Raw genomic sequence first — 24,678 nt, forward strand, 5'->3', positions numbered from 1 at the left:
CTGTGCAACCTTCCATGATTGCTGTGCTCAACACAGTAATCCAGACACCTTCCCCCCAGACTCTGTCTGGTTGTTTTCATTTTGGCTTAGAAACTCCCAAATGTTTAGCAAAACAAGAAGGAACCAATAAATCTTTCCTATTTGAAGGCATTATGACAAGTGGATTTTCAATCCTCTTTCCCTGTGCTGGAGATGCAGATGCTTCCCATTCCTGCTGAGGCCAGCTCAGCCTCATCCCCCTCTGCATCCTCACAGGACACAGGGCTGACACAAGGTCTGTGCTGCTCCAGTAACTCCTCCCTGATGCAAAGTGCTGACCAGGATGCACCTTTTTCAGGCCAGATTTTAAATAAGTGGGTTGGATTCAGCTGTCCAGGAAATGCTTTCAAAAACTCTTAAGCATGCAAACGCCTGTCACCGATGGGAGGCAAATGCAGGGAGAGGAGAAGGCACTGCAGGGGGAATCAGGAACCAAGGATCTCCGAATTGCACTGAAAATCTGTCTCTGTGCTTCCTCATCTGACAGCCAGAGAGAACAGCAGAGACCATCTGCACATAAATAACTCGGTTGGCACAGGCAGCTCCTCAGGTATTTGCAGTGATTGTGGAGCTAAAAGGAACAGCACCAAACCTGTAGGAGTCCCTTGTCTTCCAGAAACTCCATCAAGAGACTAAGAAGCCACAGAGCACCACATACAACACCTATTTTTAGGCAACTGAATCAATTTTTATTCTTTTTAATTTAAAAAAAAAAAAGTGCAATCGTGCTAACCCTTTTCTTATGGGATGGTATAAAGCAGCCCCGTGGAAAAACATGGGGGGAAAATTAATAGAAAGGAAGACTCACATTTCAGGTTTTTTCCACTCATGTGCTTTTCTGTTTTCAGATTTTTTTTTTTTTTTTACCAACCCCTTTGTTTCCTTTAGAGTTTGGAAGCACTGGAATCCTAGCTGTGACTTCTTAGGAATATTTGTATAGCTTAGTTCAGTTGGAGAGACTTTATGTATCACATGTGCAATCCTAGAGCAGAACCCAAACCATAAAACCAGGCAATCTCACAGGAGCACAGCCCTGCCAAGTACAAAGTTCTCCATCCTTAAGATTTAATACTCTGCACTGGACAGACATTGAGAAAATGTGCAGCATGGGACAACTGCAAAACTGAGTATCACAGAGGAACAGAGCACTCCCTATTTCTTCCATTTACATTTAGTGATCACATTTACAGACAGAGCAGTCACCGCAACAACTTGAATATTTCTTTTTTGTCTTCATATAAATCAACAAACCAGAAAAGAAATTGACAACAAAATGAAAGTCAAAGAAATTGACAACAAAATGAAAGTCAAAGAAAAACAGCAGTGTCTACTTAATTTTAATATAAATGCAAGTTACACAATTTAATGATCCACTAATTTGTAAGAGAAGGAAACACAGAAATTGAAGCTATTATTTCCCCTCAGAAAATCTAAAGGTGGCATCCAAGCAATTTCCATTGTAACTGAACCAAATCCTCTTCATGACACCAGAGTTATAAACACTTGAAGGCAGCCTCCCAAAATCTCCCACTGCCAATGAAGCTGTGAACAATGTGGGTTTTCAGAACCAGGTCTTTGGGCTGGCTCCATTTATTTTTTAAAGTGCATAGTCTGTAGGGGAGTACATGTGAAAATAAATCGGATTTGTCTTCTTCCCAAACACTATGTCTCAATTCAAATTACAAATGTGGTATAACACTGGCACAGAACTGGGATAATACTGTCATAATTATTAATTTCAAGTTTCCATGGAGTTCTTGAATAATGGAGCATCATTTGCTTTCATGTTTACCTCAGGTTAGTGTAGTTCTGCATGACTGAAGTAACAAACTAAGTCAAGACATAAACTTCTGAACACTTTAGAAATGACAGACGAAACAAGACATGTAAAAACAGAAAAGTAATTTTGCCACAATTCAAACACAAAATCTCACAGAGAAATTTCTGTTGTTCCTTCTGATGGAATGAACAGGATCAGTGGAGTTCGGTTTGGATCCACACGAAACAACCTTCAGCCCTATTAGTGGTCTGGTACCTTTCTATGCTACCTCTGCCACTTAGTACATTTTTCCAACTAGCTTACACCAGGCTTTTAACTGAGAGTAGTATTTACATCACACCTGCACTGTACTCATTAACCTCTTCTACACTTACCTATGCACCCTCCAGGGCTTTAATGGCAGCTGCTCCTGACCCTCCTTCCTGTTGTTCTGCTCTATTCTACTGGCATGTTATAAACTGCCCCGTCATCCAACTCTTCCACAGCATGAAGAAAACACTTAATAGCCTGCATGAAATAATATGCAAATAGAAATAAAATTTCACAAGGCACAACTTGTGAGCCTGAGACAGGAATTTGTTTCCAGGGCAATAGCTGTTTTTCAGCAGATGCTCACTCTTTTGCAAGGCAGTTGCATAACAGCACAAAACTGGAACTTTTCCTTATGTCACTGGGTTCCTCTGCCAGGAAAGGATCATGAAAATTCCTGCCCCAGCTAATATCTGTGATAATAGAAAAATTAGCCACTGAAGCATGGTACAGCCAAACCGAAATTATTTGCCTGTATACTTGAAATCAGTTTGCATGGTTCCAGCCTTCAAGAAGCTTAGAAAAACAACTTACAGGCACCATAGATTAATAGCGAAATCTCCCTACAGAATAGAGATAAAAGTTAAATCAAAGCACCTATTAGTTCTCACATTCTGTGTGACTCCTTGCAATATGAAAATGGTAATATCTCAGCGAGGCATGCACTAAGGGAGCAGAAACCTAACTACAGAGATATGGTTATTTGCATAAAGCCCCACTCAGAACTGTGCTATTAAGTGAAAAGCCACTGAGTCTGAGGGCAAAGGAAGGTGGATTGCAAGGGGTGAAAAAAATGGTGACTTCCAGTGTGAGCTGGGAGGGAAGGTGTGTCCAGGAATTAAGAGGTGGGCTGTGTACCCAGGAGGCTGAAGACAAGGTCACTGTCACTGGAGCACTGAAACCCCCAGTTACATTTAAAGTACCATCACAGGTAAATACGATGCCAGAGTCCATTCTTCAAACTGATGTATTTTACACCAGAATTAATTATCCCTTTAAAAACCATTAAACCTACACACAGGCTTCTGCTACATAAATAATTAGGGAGGAAAGGCATTGATTCCAGAATGATACCAAAATATGTAAAGATACCCTTATTAGTATCACTGCAAACACCTAATACTTGCTGTTACAAAAGAGAGACATTTATTAGCAATACTGCAGTATTTAATACTTGAAATTAGAAGACTTTAGAAATTAGTCTTGCTGAAATTTTACTTTTCCTTCTTGAATGTTCTAGAAAGGCCATATTCAGATAGGATTGGTGCCTTTCTTGTTAACACAGGATTAAAGAAAACTAAGTGCAAACAATTTTCTTGGCCTCATTGGCATTGTAGACTTCTCTCTTCAGTTACCAGCTGACCACGCATCATAAACAAATTTCGCTGCTACTGTGTCTTCAACTGCCATCCCTGAAAAAGAATTGAAGTTATCTTCAAACAGTCATTCAGCTGTACAAATAATTTTGCTTCAGAAGGGAACAGGAAGACTCAGGAAATTATCTAGCTGGACAGGAACAGGAATTATTTCCCATCCCAAACACCTACAGTGTTACATTCAAAGTCCACAGCCATCATGCGGTGTTGGGTGTGCTCTAAGAAGCTCTTGTAACAGTAGGAATCTAATTTCCAGTGTTCATATCGCAACTGGGCCCTTTTGGAGATGTCATGTAGCTCAGCGCATGGTAATTCATCCCCAGTGCCACCCTTTCCCAAACCCCAGCCCCACAGGACACTGTCACATTGTGTCAGGTCAGACAGACCCCACGGGTGGAACAGCGGGGCAGTCGGGCTGGAGCTCTATTAATAAATGCTGCAGTCATGTCTTGAACAACTGTGAAATGGAAAATGGACTTCTATTGTTTGCCTGCTTTCCTATCACTTTTCATTACATCAATCCTGCTAGATAAATAAGAAAGGAAATAAAAAGGGAAAATGCAAATCACAGTCTACTTTCTTGCGGACAGTGCACTGCCACAGCGGTTCTGGAGATGATCAGCAGCTTTCCCACGCATGGGGGACCTAATAAAGAACAAGGCATTGTTTTCTGTCAGACTTGGACACAGGAAGGGCTGTTCTTACCCAATGATTTAAACACTGTTGTTTTCTCAGGCAGGGCTGGTTTTGTACCCTTCAGTACCTCCCCCAGCTCGGCAAAAATCTCCGCCTGTGAAAAAAATACATATTTATACAAAATCATAACACCCATACGTACATTAAGAGGAAAAGAAACCCTTTTCTTCTGAGTGACTTCAGAAGAAAGAACTCCTCCACGGCTGCATCCCAAAACTGATTACTTTCCATGGTGAAGCAGATCAACATTCAGACAAATTATATAGAAACTGGACAGAAATCAGAGGAGCAGAATGGTTTTCAAAGAAAAACAGCTGGCAGACTTTCCTCAGCCAGTAAGTTTTTTTACAGTGGATAGCTTGTTACTTGTCCAACAAAACACATGGGATTCCACACACATTACCATATCTGGAGCTCTTATGTTAAACCTCAAAAGTGTAAATCATATTTATTCTGCAGACACATTAAAAGAGAAAAAGAAAACCCCATTGAACCTCAAAGAGTCCCTGCTGGCAAATCTGTGCAGATCATTGTCTGCTTGGCCTGTGTGGTCCATTCTTTGGGCTGGTCCATTCAGTGTCAATCACACTGAAATCTCATGGGAAGAAAGTTACAGGTTTTAATAAATAGATTTGAAGAACATTTATGATAATCAAACACTGCAGGAAATGTAGGTCTTTCAACAGCAATACATTGTTATCATTAAAAGCCAATGCTGAAAACATGCTACTGTAATATGGTGTCATATAATGGTAGATACAGAGGTTGCATGGTTTGGTCACAGACAAAGCAGTTGAAGTTTGAAACCAATTTCAGTGCAGGACATCATCTATACCAACCCATCTCAAATGCAAGCCAACAGCCACAAAAATAAAGCCCATCATTTCAGAAAGTCTTACCCCTGATAAAATAACATCTCCGGATTCTGTTAGAGCAGCATCTCTGGAATCCACAAACAGAACGGAATTCTTCATCAGCTCATCATCCAGTTCTCTCCAGTCAGGTCTGCTTGCTCCAACAGCTAAAGCAACAAGACCAATAAACTCAGGAGCAACGTTTAAAACAAATTCAAACCACATTTTGTTCAAAAGACACGTGTGAAGTAACAATCAATGCTATTATGGCAATGTAATATACAAAAAAATCCAGTGTTAGCCTTGGAGAAATACTGATTGATAGGACAACAAAAAAACATTCAAGATTTGATATGTCAGTAAAATATCCTTGTCAGAAGAGCCTGAGGCAAAAGAAAGTCTTCTCCCTTTGTCTGTTATCTCTTATACATCTCTTGTTTTCATCATATTACCAAATGAATTTTATACACCTTTACTAGATTATCAGTTACCCACAGAAACTGAAAACAAATCACAGAGCTTAATTTTTTATACACACCACCAAGATCATTATCAACTCGTTCTAGGCTTAACAAACAAGCAAAAAAGAAACCCAACAAAAACTAAAAGAACTACCCAGTTATACTGTATGCAGATACTTTTCTACATGTCCAACTGTTAAGGAACAATAAATTTGCATTTGCTAATTTGCATTTGTTGCTAAAATGCTTCTTCAAACAGTAAAAAATGCCTCAATGAAGAGTAAAAAAAAAAAGGCAAGGAAAGGAGAGAGGTCTTTGTGTCTGTGTCGCCCCAGTGACTGTGGACCTTAATTGATTCTGTTGTATTTCTGGCTTCCATGCCACGACACAACACAGACATCAACTTTCAATGACAAAGGACTAAATTGAGTTTGAAAAATTGGTGAAATGCTGCTGGAATGTGGGACTTTTCTTTAAACTGTTCCCTTTGAGAACTTGCTTTTGTCTTATTACCATGCTATCTGGAAAGTGCACAAGGTCATCTGAACAAGCCCCACAATTAATGAAAATAAACAAACAGAGGCACGTCCAGAGACTCCAAACAATAGCGTGGCAACATCGCTACAAGAAGGGCAACAAAAAAAGCACCCCTCCAAACCTCACTATAATTAGAGATTAAATTATGATGTTCTTAACTCAGTTATTGCATCTTCATAACTCAAGTAAAAAAGTAAATTAGTGTGATCAGCCCCAAAAGAAACAAATAGAGGAAATTACAAAATTGGTGGAAGAAAAGATGACATCACCAGGACAATGTAACAATGAGCAATAACTACTTAGAAATAAGAACATTTGTGTGGGTTATTTAAATGGAGAGCAAGGTGAGAATAATGGCAACATGAGGGCAAAGATGATGCACCACTAAGAGAAAAGATCATATGGGAAAAGAACAAATCCCATGCTCTAGCAAAACTCCCCTGCTGGATTATGCAGGCATTCTGGCTCCAGGAGGACAGGGCCGGGAAAAGTCCTCACTACAGAGAAAAAGTCTAAACATAAAGAACATTCATTCCATGAAGCACAGAGAACTGCTTTTCAACAGATGGTGATGCTAAACAACGTGCTAATAAACACCTGCTGTACACGACGGGAACAGAACATACCATTGATATGGGCACCTGGCTTCACCCAGTCCCCAAAGAGGATGGGAGTTGTTGCCATGGTGACTGTCACAATCACATCAGCCCCTGTCACCGCCTCCTGGGCGGAGGAGCAGACCCGCACGGGACCGCTGACAGAGCCGGCAAACTTCACTGCCTTCTCCTTGGTGCGATTCCATATCCTCACCTGCAGGGAGAAAAACGAGGAAATACAAGACAAGGACAGAGTAACCTGGAGAATTTCTCCTTGCTGAGACAGAGCACTTAATTTTTCAGTAGATAAATGTTTCCTAAAGGTTGGGAGGTTTTTTTCCCCTTTAATGTTCTTATCATACAAGCGAGTAAATTTCATGAGAGTTCAGCTACATTTGAATGCCTGTTTTGTGATGCCAGAATAACATCTCCTTGTAGAGCTGTGCTTATAAAATGCAAATGTTTCTGAAAAATACATTTAAGGGAAAGTCACAAAAAGGTTATCCAAGTATGGCATATACAGTAGGATCTTCTCAGACAAAAAGCTATCTGAAACAACTTTGAATCCAACCTTTTTTTCTTTTTAAATACCAGCATTTAAGCAAGAAATTCTTGCTGCTCCAGTATTCTCAGGTTCCGTAGAAACAGAACCAAAATATGATTAACTTTTATGGTGGATTAACCATGGCTGGATACCAGGTGCCCACCAAACTGTTTCATCACTCCCCTCCCCAGCAGCACAGGGAGAGGGAAGACAACACAAGATGGAAAAATTTGTGGGTCAAGATAAAGGCAGTTTAATAGAACACAAACAAATGTTGGAGACACAGCCTTGATGTTGTGTGAGCACAGCTCAGAAGTAGCCAAAACACTGGGGTGTTATCAGAGCCCTTGAGCTGCCAGTGCACAGCACTGTGAGGGCTGCTCTGGGGAACAGGAACTCCATCTCAGCCTGACCTGACACAACTTCACTGGCTGTACTTTTAAAATAATGAATCCTGCAACATAATAGAGAAAAATGTATCCACTTAAGATGTGTCTGTTACCTCTTTAAATGTGAACAGTTCTGTGAAGATATCATAATGGCTGTATGCTTGAACACCAGCTCCCAAAATGCACAGCACTTCTGCAAAAGCTGGCATTAACAACTGAAGAGTATCAGAAATAAAAAAAAAAAACCAAAAGAGAATATGTAAGGACAATATATTAACAGGTATTGCAAATTTATATCAAAATACTACAAAAGAAAGCAGTATTGTTAGTCCTTTTAAACAACAAAAAAGTATATGAACAAATATTCAATAATCACTATATGTATTGGCCTTTCTTTTAATGCAAAAGCAAGCACCAGTAGCACCAAAGCACATCTTGGCTTAATTCCAGTGTTGAATTGCCTGAGTCGAGATTCAGATTTGAGATGCAACAGCATGAGCAGCAAGTTCTGGGGCCTCATCACACTCCAGTATTAACACACTCATGTGGCTGATTAAGTGTAAAACCACAGTGCTGATGTTCTGCACTGGCTGAAAGCAGGGCTCAGAACCCCCAAAACCATCAGTACTGAGAGCGGCAGCTGCACGGGTAAGCTGGTCCTGGCAGCTCCACACTAATCCACCTCTTTGAATTCACTGAAGCCCTAAATCACACCACAAGCATATCTTGGCACTGCAAGAGCCATAATACACAGACGTTGTAAAAGGAGGGATGGTTCTGAGGAACAAATAATAAACCTCAGTTCTACAATTGCTTTTGGCTTTCTGGTTTAGTTCTTGTCTGTGATTCACCAGTACTTGGCAAAGGGGAAGACAGAACTGCTGGAGTCCAGCCCCAGCCTCTCCTTGTGTCTTGCTTATGCATTTGCTGTGGCCACTCACTCCTGCCTAAAAAGCTTTAGAATTGTCTAGGCTCTAAAGGTTTATTCTGCTGCAAACAAATAGAAGACAATCTCATTGATCCCATTTTTCAGTAATAAGAATTTGTTTCAATGTGCCTTTTAAAGACTGTGAAGCCCTGATTTCAAAGGTCCTTTGCATAAGAGCATGGGTCTTTGAAAAACAAATGCCATAAAGAAGACAAGATGAAAAATATGAGCTAAACTCAAACACTCCTGAAAATTTCAAAAGCAACAGACAACAATGAAGGATCTGATCTTGAACTACCTTCAGCAGAGCCAAGCTCCTTTGAAGCCACTATGGACTGCATAGAAACCATCAGAACTGACCAAATATAGAATGACCAAAATGAATGAGGTCCTGTAACCTCCTGTCCAAGGAGTTCATTGTCAATCACTCTGCCCTTTGGTTCAGAAGCAGCTCTTGGGGACAGGTCCTTCACTCAATTTTATGCCAGTGTAACTCCATTGCCATGGACAGAGTCACCCTGGCATGAAGACTGCCCCTAACAAAATGGTGAGATCAGCCTTCATTCTGATGCAAAGCTGAGGAGTGACAAACAACAGTATTTTTCAGCTCGGGCCCTCCTCTTATTGCCTCAGCCTTTGAGGTGAAGGCTAAAACCCTGCTGTGCAATGCATGGCCACTTGCTCTCTTCCTGCTGTTAGCAGCCGAGCCAAAAACAGTTTTTAAAAAAGAATCCAAACACAATAATTTCCAACTGAAATGAAGTGATATAAAGCAACAGCCAGATATACCTCACATGTCTTTAGACACTGAAATTCATGGCCATAGTCAGGGACAGTCATCTGGACATCTTCCAGTGACAACAGAGACACTGACAGACAGACACCTTTGAACAAGTTATCCATCTATAAGGGCACCAAGGGGACCATCTATCTTAAAAGAAATGGAAAAATGCTTTTCCTCTCTTTTTACAGGTCCTGTGCAACCCACCTGTCCTGTCCTGACAGCAGAAGGCATCTATCTAAATAAAATTCAACATATCACCACAGCAACATCACCCAAAGCCATAAAGGGGCATGTTAACGCAAACACAAAAGAAAGAAAATACAGCGAAAGCTCAGTAAATTCCTAGAAGAGGGTGCAATAGAAGCCACAAAAATCTAGCTCAGGTTCCTTCTCTAATCACACACAGTGTTAAAGCCAGGCATGACTGACTCAAAACAGTGAGTTTAAGTTTCCCTTGAAAGTGCATATTATGATATTATGATAAATCTAATTTAAAGCTGTACTGGATGAAAAGTCATTTGCATCATTCCTTCTAGTTATTTTGTAACTCCAAGCCCCACTTAGAGAACAGAAGACACACCTTGGTAGCAATGGCAGAAACTGCAGCTGTTCGTTTTGCTGTAATGACACTGCCATCCAGGACCTTTAAAAAAATTCAGACTGAAGTGAAGACTGAAAAATGAATAAATACCAAACATTTTGATCCAGTTTGCAAATGATGTGTTATTACAGAACTAAAAGATAGACACATAGAGAAGTTGGCAACTATTATCACAGCAACCACAAAGCATACAAAGTCACATTTAAACAGGGCAGATTCTCTGTTTATTCCAGTTCTTCCATATCATTCCATCAGCACAAAAGGAGTGAAAAAGGTCAGAGAAGAGTGACTCCTAATTCACCCAGCTCCTGATGCACTGCACTTCCCTGGCTCTCCAGCACAGGGAATACATGGATAAGACTGCAATATTTGCACTCCAGGAAGACCAGGGACCAGTGCAAGCCAGCAGTAGTTCCCCAGTCTGCACTGTCCTGGGTGCAGGGTGTGACAGGGAACCATGGAATTCCTCAAATTTGTATCACATACGGGATACTCTTGCCTCAATGTCCAATAGCTACTACATACATATTAATTATGGGGCCAAAAACCCAACAGGTTTGGTAGAAGAACCCAAGATAGTTTTCTTGACCAGTTTTGTCCCTTTAATAAATCATTAGCACTAATGTGCAATGCAAATCATCACTATTCTATAAAAAGAGCCTTAAATTCTTTAGATAAATAAAAAGTAATCAGACTCTGAATTCTATTCCCTGCAATGCAAACTGTGTATCTCTTTCAACTTGAGATTTAAGATGGTTCAAGATCCATTCTTTACCCAGCAAGGTGGGAGGTATTTTTGCTTTCAAATCCAAGAAAAACTTCTCCTAACGATTTTTTTCTTCCAGTTACCCTCTGAGCTATCAGTAAATAGCACAGTAAGTTCAGTTTTACAGAAACGAAAACAGGCAGCTTTAGGCAAATCCTGTTTGTAAACTCAGGCCAATTTACACCAGCTTCCAAGAAGCAGAAGTGAGAACTGATAGCACGAGCAGAGAACAATGCAGACACACGAGACTTACAGCTTTCAAAGTACCATTGCTGGGGTCAAAAAGGAGGACAGTCGCCTGGTGAGAAGGCACAGAGGAGTCCTTCAGGTGCTCATAGAAAGTCACCAACTTGGTTGTCAGCGCATCGTCTGCAGCACTGTACGCGGGCATGACTCCGAGGTACCTCGGGGGAGAATTACCTGCGTTACTGACACGCCGCTACCACGGGGGCTCGCAGCCGGCGGACTGCGACCGCCGCGCCACTACCGCCCGGTTTATCAGTAAAAGGGCCTTTTCTGAAGCTCCAAACCCGCCCACCCGGCCCCTTCCCCGCTGGCCGCCAGTCCGCCTCCCCGGTGCCGCTGTCCCGGCCGTGCGCTCACCCGCCGTGGCGGGGCACGGGCAGCACGGTGCGCACGGGCTGCACCACCCCGCCCGCCGCGCCCGCCGAGAAGTTGGCCAGGGCGGCCTCCAGCGCCGGCAGCAGGAGGCTGGCGCGGTGCAGGTGCTTCTCCACCTCCTCGGCGCCGATGAACACGGGCGGAGTGGAGCCCATGGCGACAGCCGGGCGGACGGGACAGGCTGGGACGGGACGGGACGGGACGGGACGGGATGACAGCACTCCGAGAGCGCGACACGGCGCACCGCCCGCACCGCCGCTAAGATCTCGCCGGGGCGGCCCCGCGGAACCGCCCCGCCGGTCCCGGCCCCGCCTCCGCGCCCCACGCCCCTCACGGGCGCGGCGGACGCCCCGCGATGTCCGCGCTGAAATCCGCCGAGGGCGGCTCCGGCGTCCCGGGAGTTGCCGTACCCGCAGGCACCGCCGCTGTCCCGCCTCTGCCAGGCAGCGCTCGGGGGGAAAGCGGCTGCGAACTCCTCGGAAAGGCCCTGACACAAGTTGGGCACAGCTACCCCGCGACCCCGCGGGGACAGCCGCCAGCGGGACCCCGCGTCCCGAGGCACGGTCCCGAGGGCGCTTCCGGAGGGCCATTCCCGGGGCACATTCCCGAAGCACATTCCCGAGGGAGCGTCGCCTCCGGGACCCCACGCGCCGCCGGGTGTGGCGGCCCCCAGTGCCCGGGAGGGGGCGACGCGCCGCGGAGGCGCACAGCCCCCGGTGCCCGTGCGGTGGCGCTGTTGCCGCCCGCCGGAGCAGTCGAGTTCGGGGTGCGCTCGCTGGAAGGTCAGCGCGGCGCGGGGCGTGCCGGGAAGGCGGCGTCTCCCTCCGGAACAGCCATCTTGTCCTGGCCGGGGCTGAGCCGAGGGGCGCGGGACGATGAAGGGATTCCCGGTGGCCGCGCGCTCCCTCTCGGTGAGCGGGATCCGGGCGCGTCGTGCGCGGTGCGGGAGAGGCGCAGCTGGCGGTGACAGCCGCTGTGCGGCCCCGGGAGCTGCGGGCGGGCCCGACCCCGGCCAGCGCGGTGCGGTGAGCCGGGCAGGGGGCGGCGGGCGGCGGTCGTGGCTGCCGGGCTGCCCGCGGGGTCGGGGGGGCGCCGGGGCCGGGGCCGGGCCGGGGCGGCGGGCGGCGCAGCGGGACGGCGGCTGAAGGTCAGACAGGCCGCGGGCAGGAGTGCCCCGCAGCGCCCCGGGCTTGGCCAGAGCCGCCCCGGCAGCGGCCGACGGGGCACGGAGAGACGGGAGGGGAGGGGATCCCGCCGCGCTGGAGGAGCTTCAGCTGCCTGAGACGAGGTGGTGCCCTTGGCATTGGTGCTTGGAGGCGGGGAGGGGGCAGAGGGCTCGTCCTGCCCAAAGGCTCTCGTGGAGCTGGCGGACAGCTGTGTTGGATGTCCGCTGGAAATGTGCTCGAGTGGGATGGAGAACGACCTCTGAGTGACAGCGTGTTTGTGAGCCAGTTTTAGATATGCAGTAGTAGATCATAAATAAGAAGATTTGGAGTTTAAAACTCGGTGTCTTACCAAACCCTTGGTGAGGGAGGAAAGTTTTTTCCAGATTCATACAGCGAACAGTCTCTGATAAAGCAGTGGGAATTACATCACTGGCATCCGTACAGCCGAGTGCAGTGGTGTTTCTGTCACTCGGTTTTCACCTTGAGATGCATGGGGATTAAGTTATCTTTTAATGTGAAAACAATGTGTAAATTTACTAGTATAAGCAACTTCTAAAATGGGTGGAAAGTAATAGCATTTCAGATTTGAAATCAATAGTCTTGTCATTTCTGTTGTCAGCCGCCGAAGGCAGGGCTCTTGTGATGTTCACGTCTTTCAAGTGAAGGACTGCTTCTGGTTATTAACATCCTAGAATCATGGAATGGTTTGAGTTGGAGGGGACATTAGAGATCATGTCGTTCCAGTCCCCTGCCATGGGTAGGGACATTTTACACTTGACCAGATTGTTCCGGGCCCTATCCAACCTGGCCTTGCAGACTTCAAGGAATGAGGCATCCAGAAATTCTCTGGACAATGTGTTCCAGTGCCTCACCATCTCTCAGGGAAGAATTTCTTCCTAAAATCTAGTATAACTCTCTGACAGTTTAAAATTATTTCCCCTTGCCCTGTCACTATCTGCCTGTGTAAAAGTCCCTCTCTATCTCTTTCAAGTGCCCCTTTAAGGTACTGCAAGGAGTGAGGTCTCCCTGGAGCCTTCTCTTCTCCAGGCTGGACTCCCCCAGCTCTCTCAGCCTCTCTGTGTAGCAGAGGTGCTCCACTCCTTTCATCATCTTCATGGCCTCTTCTGGATCTTTTTTTAAACACGTCCAAACTGCAGTCTGGGGACTTCCCTACATGTCCTCTTTGCATGCAGCAGTCAGTGCAGACAGGTTGGAACTCTGAGGTGACTCCAGTAGCTGAACTGCCTACACCTAAGGAATTTAAAGTTCCCTCCATCCTGCCTATGTGGATTGTTGTGGCTTTTGGTTCAGTTAATTGCTCTGCAGGTGTCCTACAGACTGTGGGATTGAGAGGGCTGCCCACTGTACACTTTGTCAGTGTGTAAGGAGACATGGTGAACTAAATCCATTCTCTTGTGTTTTCTCCTCTAGAAGAGATTTTACTCACTTAAAGTAGCTCCTAAAGTTTCATCCTCAGCAACTGCAGCAAAAGTGAAATTATCTCCAGAGTCTCAGAATCTTGAGGTCAGTATAAAAATACAGGTTGTTTTTTTTTCCCCTTGCTTTTTAATTTATTTTTTAAAACTTGGTCAAAGCAGAGCTGTGATAGTACTTCCACTGAATGAAAATAAAGTGTTTTTCTTTTTAATACAGATCACAAAATTACCAAATGGCTTAGTTATTGCATCTCTGGAAAACTTTTCTCCAGCTTCAAGAATTGGTGTGTTTATTAAAACAGGCAGCAGATATGAAACCACCAGTAACCTGGGAACTACTCACCTGCTTCGTCTTGCATCTAATTTGGTAGGTGTTTATTGTCTTTGTTATTGTGTTGACAGTGAAATGGTCAAAGATTTATTATTGCAAAAACACCATTTTGTTTAAGCTGGAGTAAAAATTAATTCAGGTGGTTGACACAAACTCAATTTTGTGCACGTGTGGAATATTTCTGAGTAGTTTCTCTCACTGCTGCTATCAACTCAATATCTGTTTTTTAAATAGCTGGAATTGTAAGTTGCCTTTTTTTTGGTTTGTTTGTTTTAATAGACTACTAAAGGAGCTTCCTCCTTCCGGATCACTCGTGGCATTGAAGCTGTTGGGGGCAGCCTGAGGTTTGTATCCACGTAGAAAGATAATCTGTTGGTGAGATGCAAATGAGCCCTAGGACTAAAGGAAATGTAAGACAATAAGCACAACAGTGTGTAGGGGGGAGTGGTACTTGAATAGTGAATATTGTCAAGGAAGATCTTGTACTTCTTGTTCTGTTAAGTTTCAAAGGTGCACTCACTATTTGTATTTTAAAAACACCTTTCAATAAACAAAATAAAAATACATGGAAGAAATATAATTTGTGTAGAAGCTTAATTTTCTTTCTGCTTTGCAGATTTTAAGAGTAAACTCCCTAAAGTCAGTCGGTTTTTTTTTTATTCCTTCATCTTTTGTGAATAGAATTGCAAAAAAAAAAAAAAAAAGCCAGAATACTGAAGACATGATTTTTCATTATGTCTGTTTCTGCTCTGTGTGTGTTTAAACAGTCATCCCAGACAGATTTAAGGTTAAGCAGTTATTCCAGTCTGTATCTTGTTGATTAATTAGATCAGCGGGGAGTATGTGTAAAAATTCACCTCTGTGTTCTTTGCTGAAATGGATTTTGTTTTGTTTTGTTTTGTTTTTCTCATGTAGTGTGAATGCAACAAGAGAGAAAATGGCTTACTCTGTTGAATGTCTGCGAGACTATGTGTAGGTATCTGGAGGGGCTGTAAAGGGAATTACTGCCTTCTTTAAAACTGCTTGGTACTGAAGACCTGTCATTTTACAGGGTGGGAGGAATATGTATTCTCATGCCTTTGTTATAAATCAGTAAATTACTGTATTAATATTCAACTTTTGTGTCATGTTACTGAGCATACAAATGCTACAGAATTGAGTTATCCAACTTTGTACAGCAGTGCTAATAATTGCTCTGCCTTGAGTCATGCATTTTGTTGTTAATGTGTTGCTTACAGATTAATTTAAATTGCTTTCAGCTGCAGAGGAAGTACCTGTTACTTGTGTTTAATGCCTTTGTAACTTTTTTATCTAGTGATACAGTAATGGAATATCTCCTGAATGTTACCACAGCACCAGAGTTCAGACCATGGGAAGTAACTGATCTTCAGCCACGATTGAAAGTTGATAAAGCAATCGCATTTCAGAATCCTCAAGTTGGTAAGTGTATTTTCTGATTATTGGCTCTGCAGGAGTTCCTTTAAAATAAAATTTAAAAAAAAAAAAAAAAAAAGTGGAAAAATATTTTCCCTTTTGCTCTGTCACATGAACATTGAATTTTTCAGCTTATTGATAGGTATGGTCTTTCTGGTGTAATGGAACTTTTCTTTATACACAGGTTTTTCCAGCCTATGATAAGATTTAGCAAGTAACATGCTGAAGATATCTTACACCATTCTCCTTGACAGCTTCCATTTTACATTCTTAATTCTTTTCGAGTACAACCAAAGATTGTGCAAGTCATGACTGTTGTTGACAATGCATTTACAGAAATTTACAGAAGCTTATGTTCTGAAAACCATATTTAGGCATTACTCATTGGTGTGAAAACAGTATCCTACAAAAGACTTCTTGAATTTGTACGGTTATTTTGGTATAAAAACAGTATGTATTTTCATCACACTGAAAATGGGTTCCAGCTTTAGGATTGTGAATTTAGATTTCTGTGTTTAAGGGAAAACAAAGAGAAAACACAACACGAAGTCTTAGTCAGATTGAGGCTATTCCAGTATATCTTCTGTTATTAACTCTCTTCATCCAAGCTGACTCTGGTAATTCTCCTCAATAAACATAATTAGTACCACTCTGAAGCATGTTTACCTTTGTAACCCATTGAAGGTGACAATGCAATGTTGGAAAAATCTCTAGCTTATACTAAAGTGCTACTATTTTTTTAAATTAGTCATAATCTTTTTTTTTTTTTAACTTACATCAACTGCAAGTTGGTTTTCATAGTATTGTAATATTTTTAGTTACAGTTACGTTCAGAAACAACTATGAAGAAAGGAATCTTTCTCTTGAGGAAAAAATGTGAGCAAATACAAGGAGAAAATCAAACTGGAATAACTAGTGTGCTATTGCAATGCAAAAAAAACTAATGAGAAGGGAATTAAAGACACTAGCATCCTTCATCTGAGCAGGGAGATAGATGAGACATCACACAGAGCTACAAATAGTACTCTAGAGAGCCTGTACTTTCTCAGGAACAAGGGATGCCTGCAGTGAAGATGATAATTAAAAGGATGCTGCTCCCCTTCTTCTAAACACTGGTTGCATTTATGGCTTGCTGTTGAAGCCAAAAAGTGTTGAGCATATATAAGTTATTATATAAATGTTTGTTTTGGTTACTTTTTGATACATTCCAGAAGAATAGGCAGCCTCAGATTGCTCCAGCCCAAGGATTTGGAAACTTCCCTATAAATTGGATTATTCCAGAGCTGCTTTTCCAAATCTTATGGTCCTCAAAGTGGACCACAGCTCTCCTTCATTTAGTTTCATTTGTAACCTTCATTACATGTGGCTCTTTGGTTAATTATCTGAAACTTTGTTCCTCTCAGGAGTGCTGGAAAACTTGCATGCTGCAGCTTATAAAAATGCTCTGGCAAACCCCTTGTATTGTCCAGACTACAGAATTGGAAAAATTACTTCTGAGCAGGTAGGGTTCTTTGTATTGTGTTAAAGATCTCTTTCAGTTTTTTGTCAGGAATAGGTGGTGACACTTGTGAGAGAAAATTATTTTTGTATATATACAGTCAGTATTTACTACCTTATTGATCTGATGTTGAAATAATTTATTTTCATGCAACTTTTAATATGGGTACAGAACTCATACTTACATTTAAAAAGATGGTTAATGTCAGTGCCTTTGTATTGACAGTAAGGCTGTCAATGAAATGCAGGTGTCCTTGTATAAAAAGGTTTTGTAGTTGTCACTGGGGAGTGCAATAAAATTAAATTCTATAGACAGTTCCTTTTGGAAGCTTTGGAATTTGCTTTAAGAAGTATAAGGGGCTATGTCAGAAACACACACAATTTTTGTTCTTTAAATAAAATACCCTAAAATGTGAATTTACTGTTGCAGCTTCACCATTTTGTACAGAACAATTTCACAAGTTCAAGAATGGCTCTCGTAGGAATAGGTATGTATGTTTCTGAATGAACACTGCAGGTCATATGGGAAAACTGCTGGAGAAATTTGAGTTCTCTGTAGAAGTAAACTGTTACCATAGTCTTCAATTTTATTTAACTGCTGTAGCTTTTCAATGTCACTGCATTACTTGGAGTAACTGTTGTATTGCAGGTATAAAGCACTCTACCTTAAAGCAAGTTGCAGAGCAATTCCTAAATATCCGGAGTGGAGCTGGTGCTCCTGGTGCGAAGGCTGTTTACAGAGGAGGTAAGGATGTTTCTTGTATCTATTCTGAGTGACTGATTTTCTGTTTCTAAATGTAGTAGTATTCAAAGTTACAACTGAAAACTACACAGTTGCACTAAATGCTGGGCATTGGAAGTGACAGTTGAGATGCATATCCCATTAAAAATAAGCAGAAGATTCCACCATGGAATGTTCTGGGATAAAACTGAACCCAGCTCTTCAACAGAGTTTTACCTGGGACATCATTTTTTCTGTAAAATGCAAAACAAGCTGCCATATGTTTTCTCTTGGCAGTTTTGGTACGATTCCTGTAAGAGTAGGTTAAGGGCTGTCGGGAAGTGGAGGTAGGATTTCTATTTAGGGAAGATGTGTTAAATGTTGTAAGTCAAAGAAAAGCTTAGCTGTTACAGAGCAGTGTCTTGTACCATTACCAACAGCTATTGTTTAGTTGGAATGTCAGATGTCTCTGTAAAGACGTGAAGGAGAAAGTTTCCAGCATTTAACATTTGACTGGAATAATTTCAGTTTCTATAAGCCAGCATAAATATTATTATGAGCAGAAGGTACACCATTTCTCAGTGTTTGTTACGTGGAGACTCTTGAGTTTTATCATCCCACACTGTGTGTGGTTTAGGGTCAGGTTCAAATAAGGCAGAGTAAGGTACTGGGTTTTGTGCTAGCAAGAAAAATTTTGAATGTAAAGGGCTTTTTAAAATCACCTTCAGTCTTATGCTGCCTTTCTGAGTGGACATGCAGTAACTTCAGACCCTGGCTTTTCTCTTGTTAAAGGGAAGTGTTTCTTTCCCATGCATCTGAATGTGCAGTACTTTCTAATTCCACACTGTGTTACCTTTCATTCTGTTGTATTTCTAGGAGAAATCAGGAAGCAGACTGCTGACAGCCTTGTCCATGCTGCTGTTGTAGCAGAAGGAGCTGCCATTGGGGGCCGAGAGGCAGATGCCTTCAGTGTCCTTCAGTACGTTTTAGGTGCTGGGCCCCTTGTCAAGAGGGGAAGCAAAGTTACCAGCAAATTGACCCAGGGTGTGGCTAAAGCAACCAACAAGCCATTTGATGTAAGTTCCAAGGATTACCTGTATTCTGATTTTTAAGTAAAATGTGTATTATCTTTGAGAGGTTACTGCCTTCAGCTAGAACCTTCAATGGTTCGTTCTTGCACACATTACAGTGTATCAGTGAAAGGCTTCCAGTCTGATCTTTCTTCAGCACAGATGGAGTTTAGCTTCTTGAATTACAGTATTTTAGATCCTAATAGTAATAATTTTGCAATGCTTGATGCTGAATTACTCTGATACTTAAAACAATCGATGATAATGTTTGTATTGCAGGTTTCTGCGTTTAATGTTAATTACTCTGATTCTGGGCTCTTTGGGATTTATACCATATCCCAGGCTCCAGATGCTGGGGAGGTGAGTTGCTGATTAGAATTTAAGCATTAACAACGTAACCTTCAAAGTAGTGGTTTGATTTGAGATAGTGACTGATTCATCTAAAAAAAAAAAAAACAAAAAAGGGGAAATTCATCTGATTTCCTGTGTAAGAATGCTGCATGTTCAGTTATGACTTAGCTTTGTAAGCTGGGATGAGACTTGCTTTGTGGGAAGGACAGATACATAATATGAACTGAAGTTAGTAAAATGCTTTGAATTGCTGACTGTAATTACTGATTTACATTTGTAAGCCTAAGTATATCATGAAGAACCTGCTGTCTCTTGAAGCTGGCAGAACTGAGCACTTTCATGAACAACAGTGAGACCATATAAATTAATGCTGTGGTGCGGTTAAAATCCACACTAGTTTTTGTGCGTTTTTAGGCATTCATTACAGTGTTTTGAGTTTTGTTATGAAGCTGTTCAGAATCGTGTTCGGGCAGACAATCCTCACATTGTCAGCTGCTCTTCCCTTGAAGTTTCCAAGATACCAGATAATAGAAGTAACATGTTGAAATTTGATGTGGAAAGAAATCTTAAATTATTTCATTTTCCTCAGGTCATTAAAGCTGCTTTGAACCAGGTAAAGGCAGTTGCTCAGGGCGGTGTCACCGATGCAGATGTCACAGTGGCAAAGTAAGTGTGTAAAGAATTCTCATGTGCTGTAAAGAGAATTTTCTTGACATGCAGCTACTTGTCAAACACACAGACTATACTGTACAGCAGAGCTTATCCTGTACAGCAGAGCTTATCCTGTAATTATTTCCATGGGGAACTACTCACAGTCCTGCATTAAAACTGAGCCCCTGCCAATATTCTTTCTCAAAGCTGTACTGATTCTCCAGTAGTGTTCTTTCCTAATAAAAACTTGCTAGAGATGTGTTAGCATTTTCTGAAGACTTTTTCAGTGTAAGAAATTAGCAAGTGTCAGCAGATGCTGTCGTTTTAATCATACTCTGTAGTATTAAGATGTATTTGAATTAGAATCCTAAATTGCATTATTTAGGTAATTCCCTTTACAGTTACACTGAGCAATTCCCAAAACAATTATAATAAGCAATCTGTGCCATCTTCAAAGAGAAAGAGTAATAAGGGTCTGTAAATGTAAAGCACTGAATTAGTGATGTTACAGCAAGTGTTGGAAATACATGCCCCTAGGAATATTTGGGGGAGGGGGTCTCCAAGTAATGTTAAACTGCGCTGAGCTTTTAAAGCTGCAGTTGTGCAAAACAGCAGTGTAGTACAGACTCAAGTAGCGAAATGAAAATATTGTCTGGTGCATGTATAAAATACAAGGCTCTATGTAAAGCATTGTTACACAAAATATGATAGCCTAGACATGATTAGTTTTGCCTTAGTCACTAGGAGCTAAATGGTGGATTCTGGACTTTTATACTGGGCATCATTTGTTTTGTGTGTTGTGGGGTTTGTGGTTTTTTGTTTTCTTCTTTTTGTTTTCAGCAAAGTTGCCTGGCATTAGGGAGTTACACACAGCGCTGCTGTGGCTAGTTTTCTTTTTTTTCCATGGAGTTTCCTTTTTGGAATGGCTTCATACATTTCCTATATTCCTCTTTTTTCTTTATTAAAAAAAAAAAAAAAGCAAAAACCACAAAAAACCCCAAACCCAGTCATTTCTATTTCCAGAGTCTGCAATTCAATCAGAAATACCAAGCTACTTAATAATAATGAGCTATTGCAATAAATCGTTTTCTTTTTGTTCTCAGAATAGAAGGACTGGCTTACAAAAATAAGGTTTTCATATGTAGCAGTGATTCTGCATGAAACACAAAAAAAAACGTGAACTCTTTTAGCACAACATGGAACTATTACAGGAGGAGCCCGACCATTTACAATCACTGCTTCTTTGTCACTTAGGACAAAATTGCTCTGCATGCATCTGTTCTTGATGAGAAAATTAGATTTAAGCTTGGTAGTTTGTCTAACTGCATTAGTTATCTCAGACAAAACAAATCCTGAGCTAGAGATCTTCTGACTGTGTGGGGAGACAGTAGGTGTTTAAGTACCTGTCATTTTCATGCTTGGACTATTTGTGGTGCCTCTTTCCTAACTACAGAATCCTTCCCTATTAAAAAAGGGAAACCTTTTTGAATGGAATCTTGGGAAGTTTAAAAGGACCAAAACCTCATTGTATTTATGGGGTGGCAGGGAAGGTAACAGCAGAATTTACAAGCTTGCTCATTCTTGATGCTTTGTTTGATGGCAGAAATCAGCTGAAAGCCAACTATTTGATGTCAGTGGAGACCTCAAAAGGGTTGCTGAATGAAATTGGCTCTGAGGCTCTGGTTTCTGGCACACACACATCCCCATCTGCTGCTGCTCAAAAAATCGACTCTGTAGCCACTGCTGATGTTGTGAATGTAAGTATGTGTCAGCATCTACAGGTGTTCCTTAATCACTGTGTCAGGTTTTTTATGCAAAACTGATGCTCATTTCTGTGTGTTAATAAACACACACGTTTACTATCTTTAAAAATAGAAAAGGCAGCTCATTTACAAATCCTAGCTTGGGTATCTTTTGATGTCTTCACTTACTGTATTAACAGAAGTCTCTTTAATACACTGTAAAAATAGTGTAGCTGGGAATTATGTAAAATTCTCATCATCTTCACTTAAATTTACCAAAACTGCCAACTAATATTCATGGAAAGCTTCATATTAGTTCCAGTGTGGGTGATTCTGTGTCAAGGTTTTTAGGATTCCTGAGTCTAGAATAATGGATGTATTTAATAAAACAGTTAAGCTTTCAGTGATAATTGATGTAACTTCATTGGTAATGCACATTACCTTGTTGCTTATACATGAAGCAAATTTCTAAAAATCCATCATAAAGACAAATTCTGAGATTAAAAAATTGTTTTTTTCAGAGTAATTGCTTATTTGTATCTCAGCAACTAGCAATAGCTTTAATATTTGTATTTATACTATATTTTATGGTGTAATCATTATTCTAGGAACAACCATTTTAATGTTCATGCCTTTTATATCCAACTGTCTGCCATTTCTGTTTAGATTATAAAGTAATGAGGACCTGTATTAGAAACAATTAGATTTATACAGAAAAAGGAGGATTGTTTACATGATGGTATATTATAGTAGTGCAGGATTTGTTCTTTGTTTTAGTAACTTGAAGCTGATGCTGTGAGTTGCACCAACTCTGCTGTAGTGAATATTTCCTCACAACTACTTTTCTGATTTATTTTCAGGCTGCAAAGAAGTTCATCAGTGGGAAGAAATCAATGGCAGCTACTGGGGATTTGGGAAATACTCCTTTTCTTGATGAGTTGTAAAAACAAATCTGGGATGGATTTGATTCAAGATGGACCTGAGCTCCAAGTCAACTATGTTCTAAATTAATTACCACTAACTTGTTATTTATGAATTCAGTTCTTTCAGAAAGTTAATCTGGAGTAATTGTGAGCTTGCACTCATCAAATAAAGTGCTGAGTTCATATATTTTGTGTAGAAGTTTTTTTCACTGAAAATGGTATATAAAGGGCTGATAAATCTGGCTCTGTACACTGGAGGTAAAAACCACAGCGTGAAAACAAGGTGAGTTTTGGTTAATGTAAAGAAAATAATTATGTAAAAAATTACCACTGCCATGAAGAAAAATGCTGTAATTACCCCTGATTATCCATGAATTCTTGTATATTCAGGAAAAGTTCTTGATAGATTGTCTCTACCATCCTTATATCAATTAAGTAAAGAAACTTGCCTTCACACAAAGCTGAATATATTAGACTTTCTTAGAGCTTGCAGCTCCTCCTTGCCTGGGACTAGGAGAGATTTTGTTTTTCTGTGGCTTCTCCACAAGTAGCACTGGAAGAAGTCTTTGAGGGGATTAGCCATATATAGCTAATATATAGTTTGAAATCTCATAGGACATGTATTTTTTAGAGTGCAGGCATATATTAAAGGGAAACAGATACAATACATCATAAGAAATTTAGGGTTTGAAGAAGCCAAGGTTTGAGCTGTTCTGAAGCAAAGCAAAGTCTTACAGACAGGATGCATGTGATACAGAAGGGAAGGAGGAAGAGGTCGCAGCATGAAGGAGGTCAAACACCACTGGCTTCAAATGTAGGATTTCACAGTGCACCAGCATCATTATGGAGTACAGCATCACATTGCCTACTCAAGTGTCTGGCCTATATCAGGTATTTGTCAAATTTGGATATTGCTGGTAAGATGAGTGAACTCGCAACACTGTAACTGTGAAGATTTATACTGAGAAACCTCCAAGTCTGTATCATCATCACTACTGGACCCAGTGTCATCTTCTCATCCTCAGTGTTTTAACTCATACTGGAAATACACAGCATGCTATTACTTGAACATGCAGTAATTCCCATAGCCATTTAGTTAGCTAAGTGTTTAGTTTAGTTCTGAAGCTCCTCTAGTATCAAATATTCTATTGTCCATTGTCCCTTGTATACTCTTTCCTTTGGTCTTTCTCTTTGCTCAGTCCACAGAAAAGCAAGATCTTCTTTTTCTGCTCCTTCAGCATAGTAAATTACTTATTTCAACATAAAGGTTTAATCTCTTGGAAAGTCCCTTGCTGTGCAAGCATCCTTTCTGCTGTTCTAGCCTAATTATCTCATTTTAATACTTCTGTTCCTTCCCCTACCCCTGAGGTTTATTTCTGTTAAAACTCTGTGCCTCGGGAAAACTTGGCACTGCCTTGTTGCCCATCTAGATAAATTGCACTGACTGTATGGACCACCCTTAGCACTGAGAGCAATATATTCTTAAAGGCTGAATGCTGTGGCTCTCACGAAAAGTGGGGTTTTCCTGTTTCATTTTAAAGGTCCTAATCTTTAATCACTGTCAGGAGTTCAATTGATCAAGAAACAAATAAGCTTTTTATAGCATTGGAGCAAGAGCTCCTCCATCTTGCTATCATCAGCTGCTTGTAATTGTCTTGATGTGTGGCCACTACAAACAGACATGGCTTCTGACTTCAGGTGTTTTATTGCCAGCCAGAATTTATCCTCACAGAGGAGGCAGGAAGGGGAATGTCAGAGCACCCAATGCCTGTGCATCTTCCAAGACATTGTCAGGAGAGCTATTCCAGCAGAAAGCAGCCACTGAACATTTTTATGGAGATAACTTCTTGCACCATGGAAGGTATTTTGAGAAGACACACAAACTCTGCAGAGCTGTTTCTTCTTGCTGGCATGAAGAATGGGACATGCATGCCTCTGTGCCAGTTTGGTGGGTAACTGTAGGATTTTGAGACATCACTACCTCCCACTAGCTCTGCTAATTTCTACCTCCTGAAGCTGCGCTGCACCAGCTCATTCATGCTACAAGCAGTAATGAAATTGTTCTTTTGGGTTCC

General features: G+C 41.5%; 2 protein-coding genes across 3 annotated transcripts; one reads left to right on the forward strand and one right to left on the reverse strand.

The window, feature by feature from the left end:
- Nucleotides 1-1,346: 1,346 nt before the first annotated feature.
- CRYM (crystallin mu) lies at nucleotides 1,347-11,549 on the reverse strand. Of its 2 annotated transcripts, XM_066197730.1 has the most exons (9): nucleotides 11,481-11,549; nucleotides 11,264-11,450; nucleotides 10,914-11,064; nucleotides 9,874-9,936; nucleotides 7,695-7,796; nucleotides 6,679-6,862; nucleotides 5,100-5,221; nucleotides 4,210-4,294; nucleotides 1,347-3,540 (listed from the first exon to the last, which is right to left on the reverse strand). In XM_066197730.1, exons 2-9 carry the CDS (start codon nucleotides 11,434-11,436, stop codon nucleotides 3,476-3,478), a joined length of 945 nt encoding a protein of 314 aa, XP_066053827.1. In that variant the 5' UTR covers nucleotides 11,437-11,450; nucleotides 11,481-11,549; the 3' UTR covers nucleotides 1,347-3,475. The 2 variants fall into 2 exon arrangements, with proteins under 2 accessions (XP_066053827.1, XP_066053826.1); XM_066197729.1 differs by having other exon boundaries at nucleotides 11,264-11,538.
- A 517-nt stretch (nucleotides 11,550-12,066) lies between these two features.
- Nucleotides 12,067-22,790, forward strand: UQCRC2 (ubiquinol-cytochrome c reductase core protein 2). Its single transcript, XM_066197728.1, has 14 exons — nucleotides 12,067-12,192; nucleotides 13,879-13,971; nucleotides 14,101-14,250; nucleotides 14,494-14,558; nucleotides 15,130-15,186; nucleotides 15,530-15,654; nucleotides 17,052-17,149; nucleotides 17,576-17,633; nucleotides 17,795-17,890; nucleotides 18,743-18,942; nucleotides 19,216-19,296; nucleotides 19,877-19,953; nucleotides 21,542-21,695; nucleotides 22,541-22,790. The coding sequence occupies exons 1-14, from the start codon at nucleotides 12,157-12,159 to the stop codon at nucleotides 22,622-22,624; spliced, it is 1,374 nt and encodes a 457-aa protein (XP_066053825.1). The 5' UTR covers nucleotides 12,067-12,156; the 3' UTR covers nucleotides 22,625-22,790.
- Nucleotides 22,791-24,678: the final 1,888 nt, after the last annotated feature.

The sequence above is a fragment of the Chamaea fasciata genome, unplaced genomic scaffold, assembly GCF_029207755.1.
Source record: "Chamaea fasciata isolate MVZ Bird 193981 ecotype frontalis unplaced genomic scaffold, bChaFas1.0.hap1 SCAF_16, whole genome shotgun sequence".
NCBI lineage: Eukaryota > Metazoa > Chordata > Aves > Passeriformes > Sylviidae > Chamaea > Chamaea fasciata.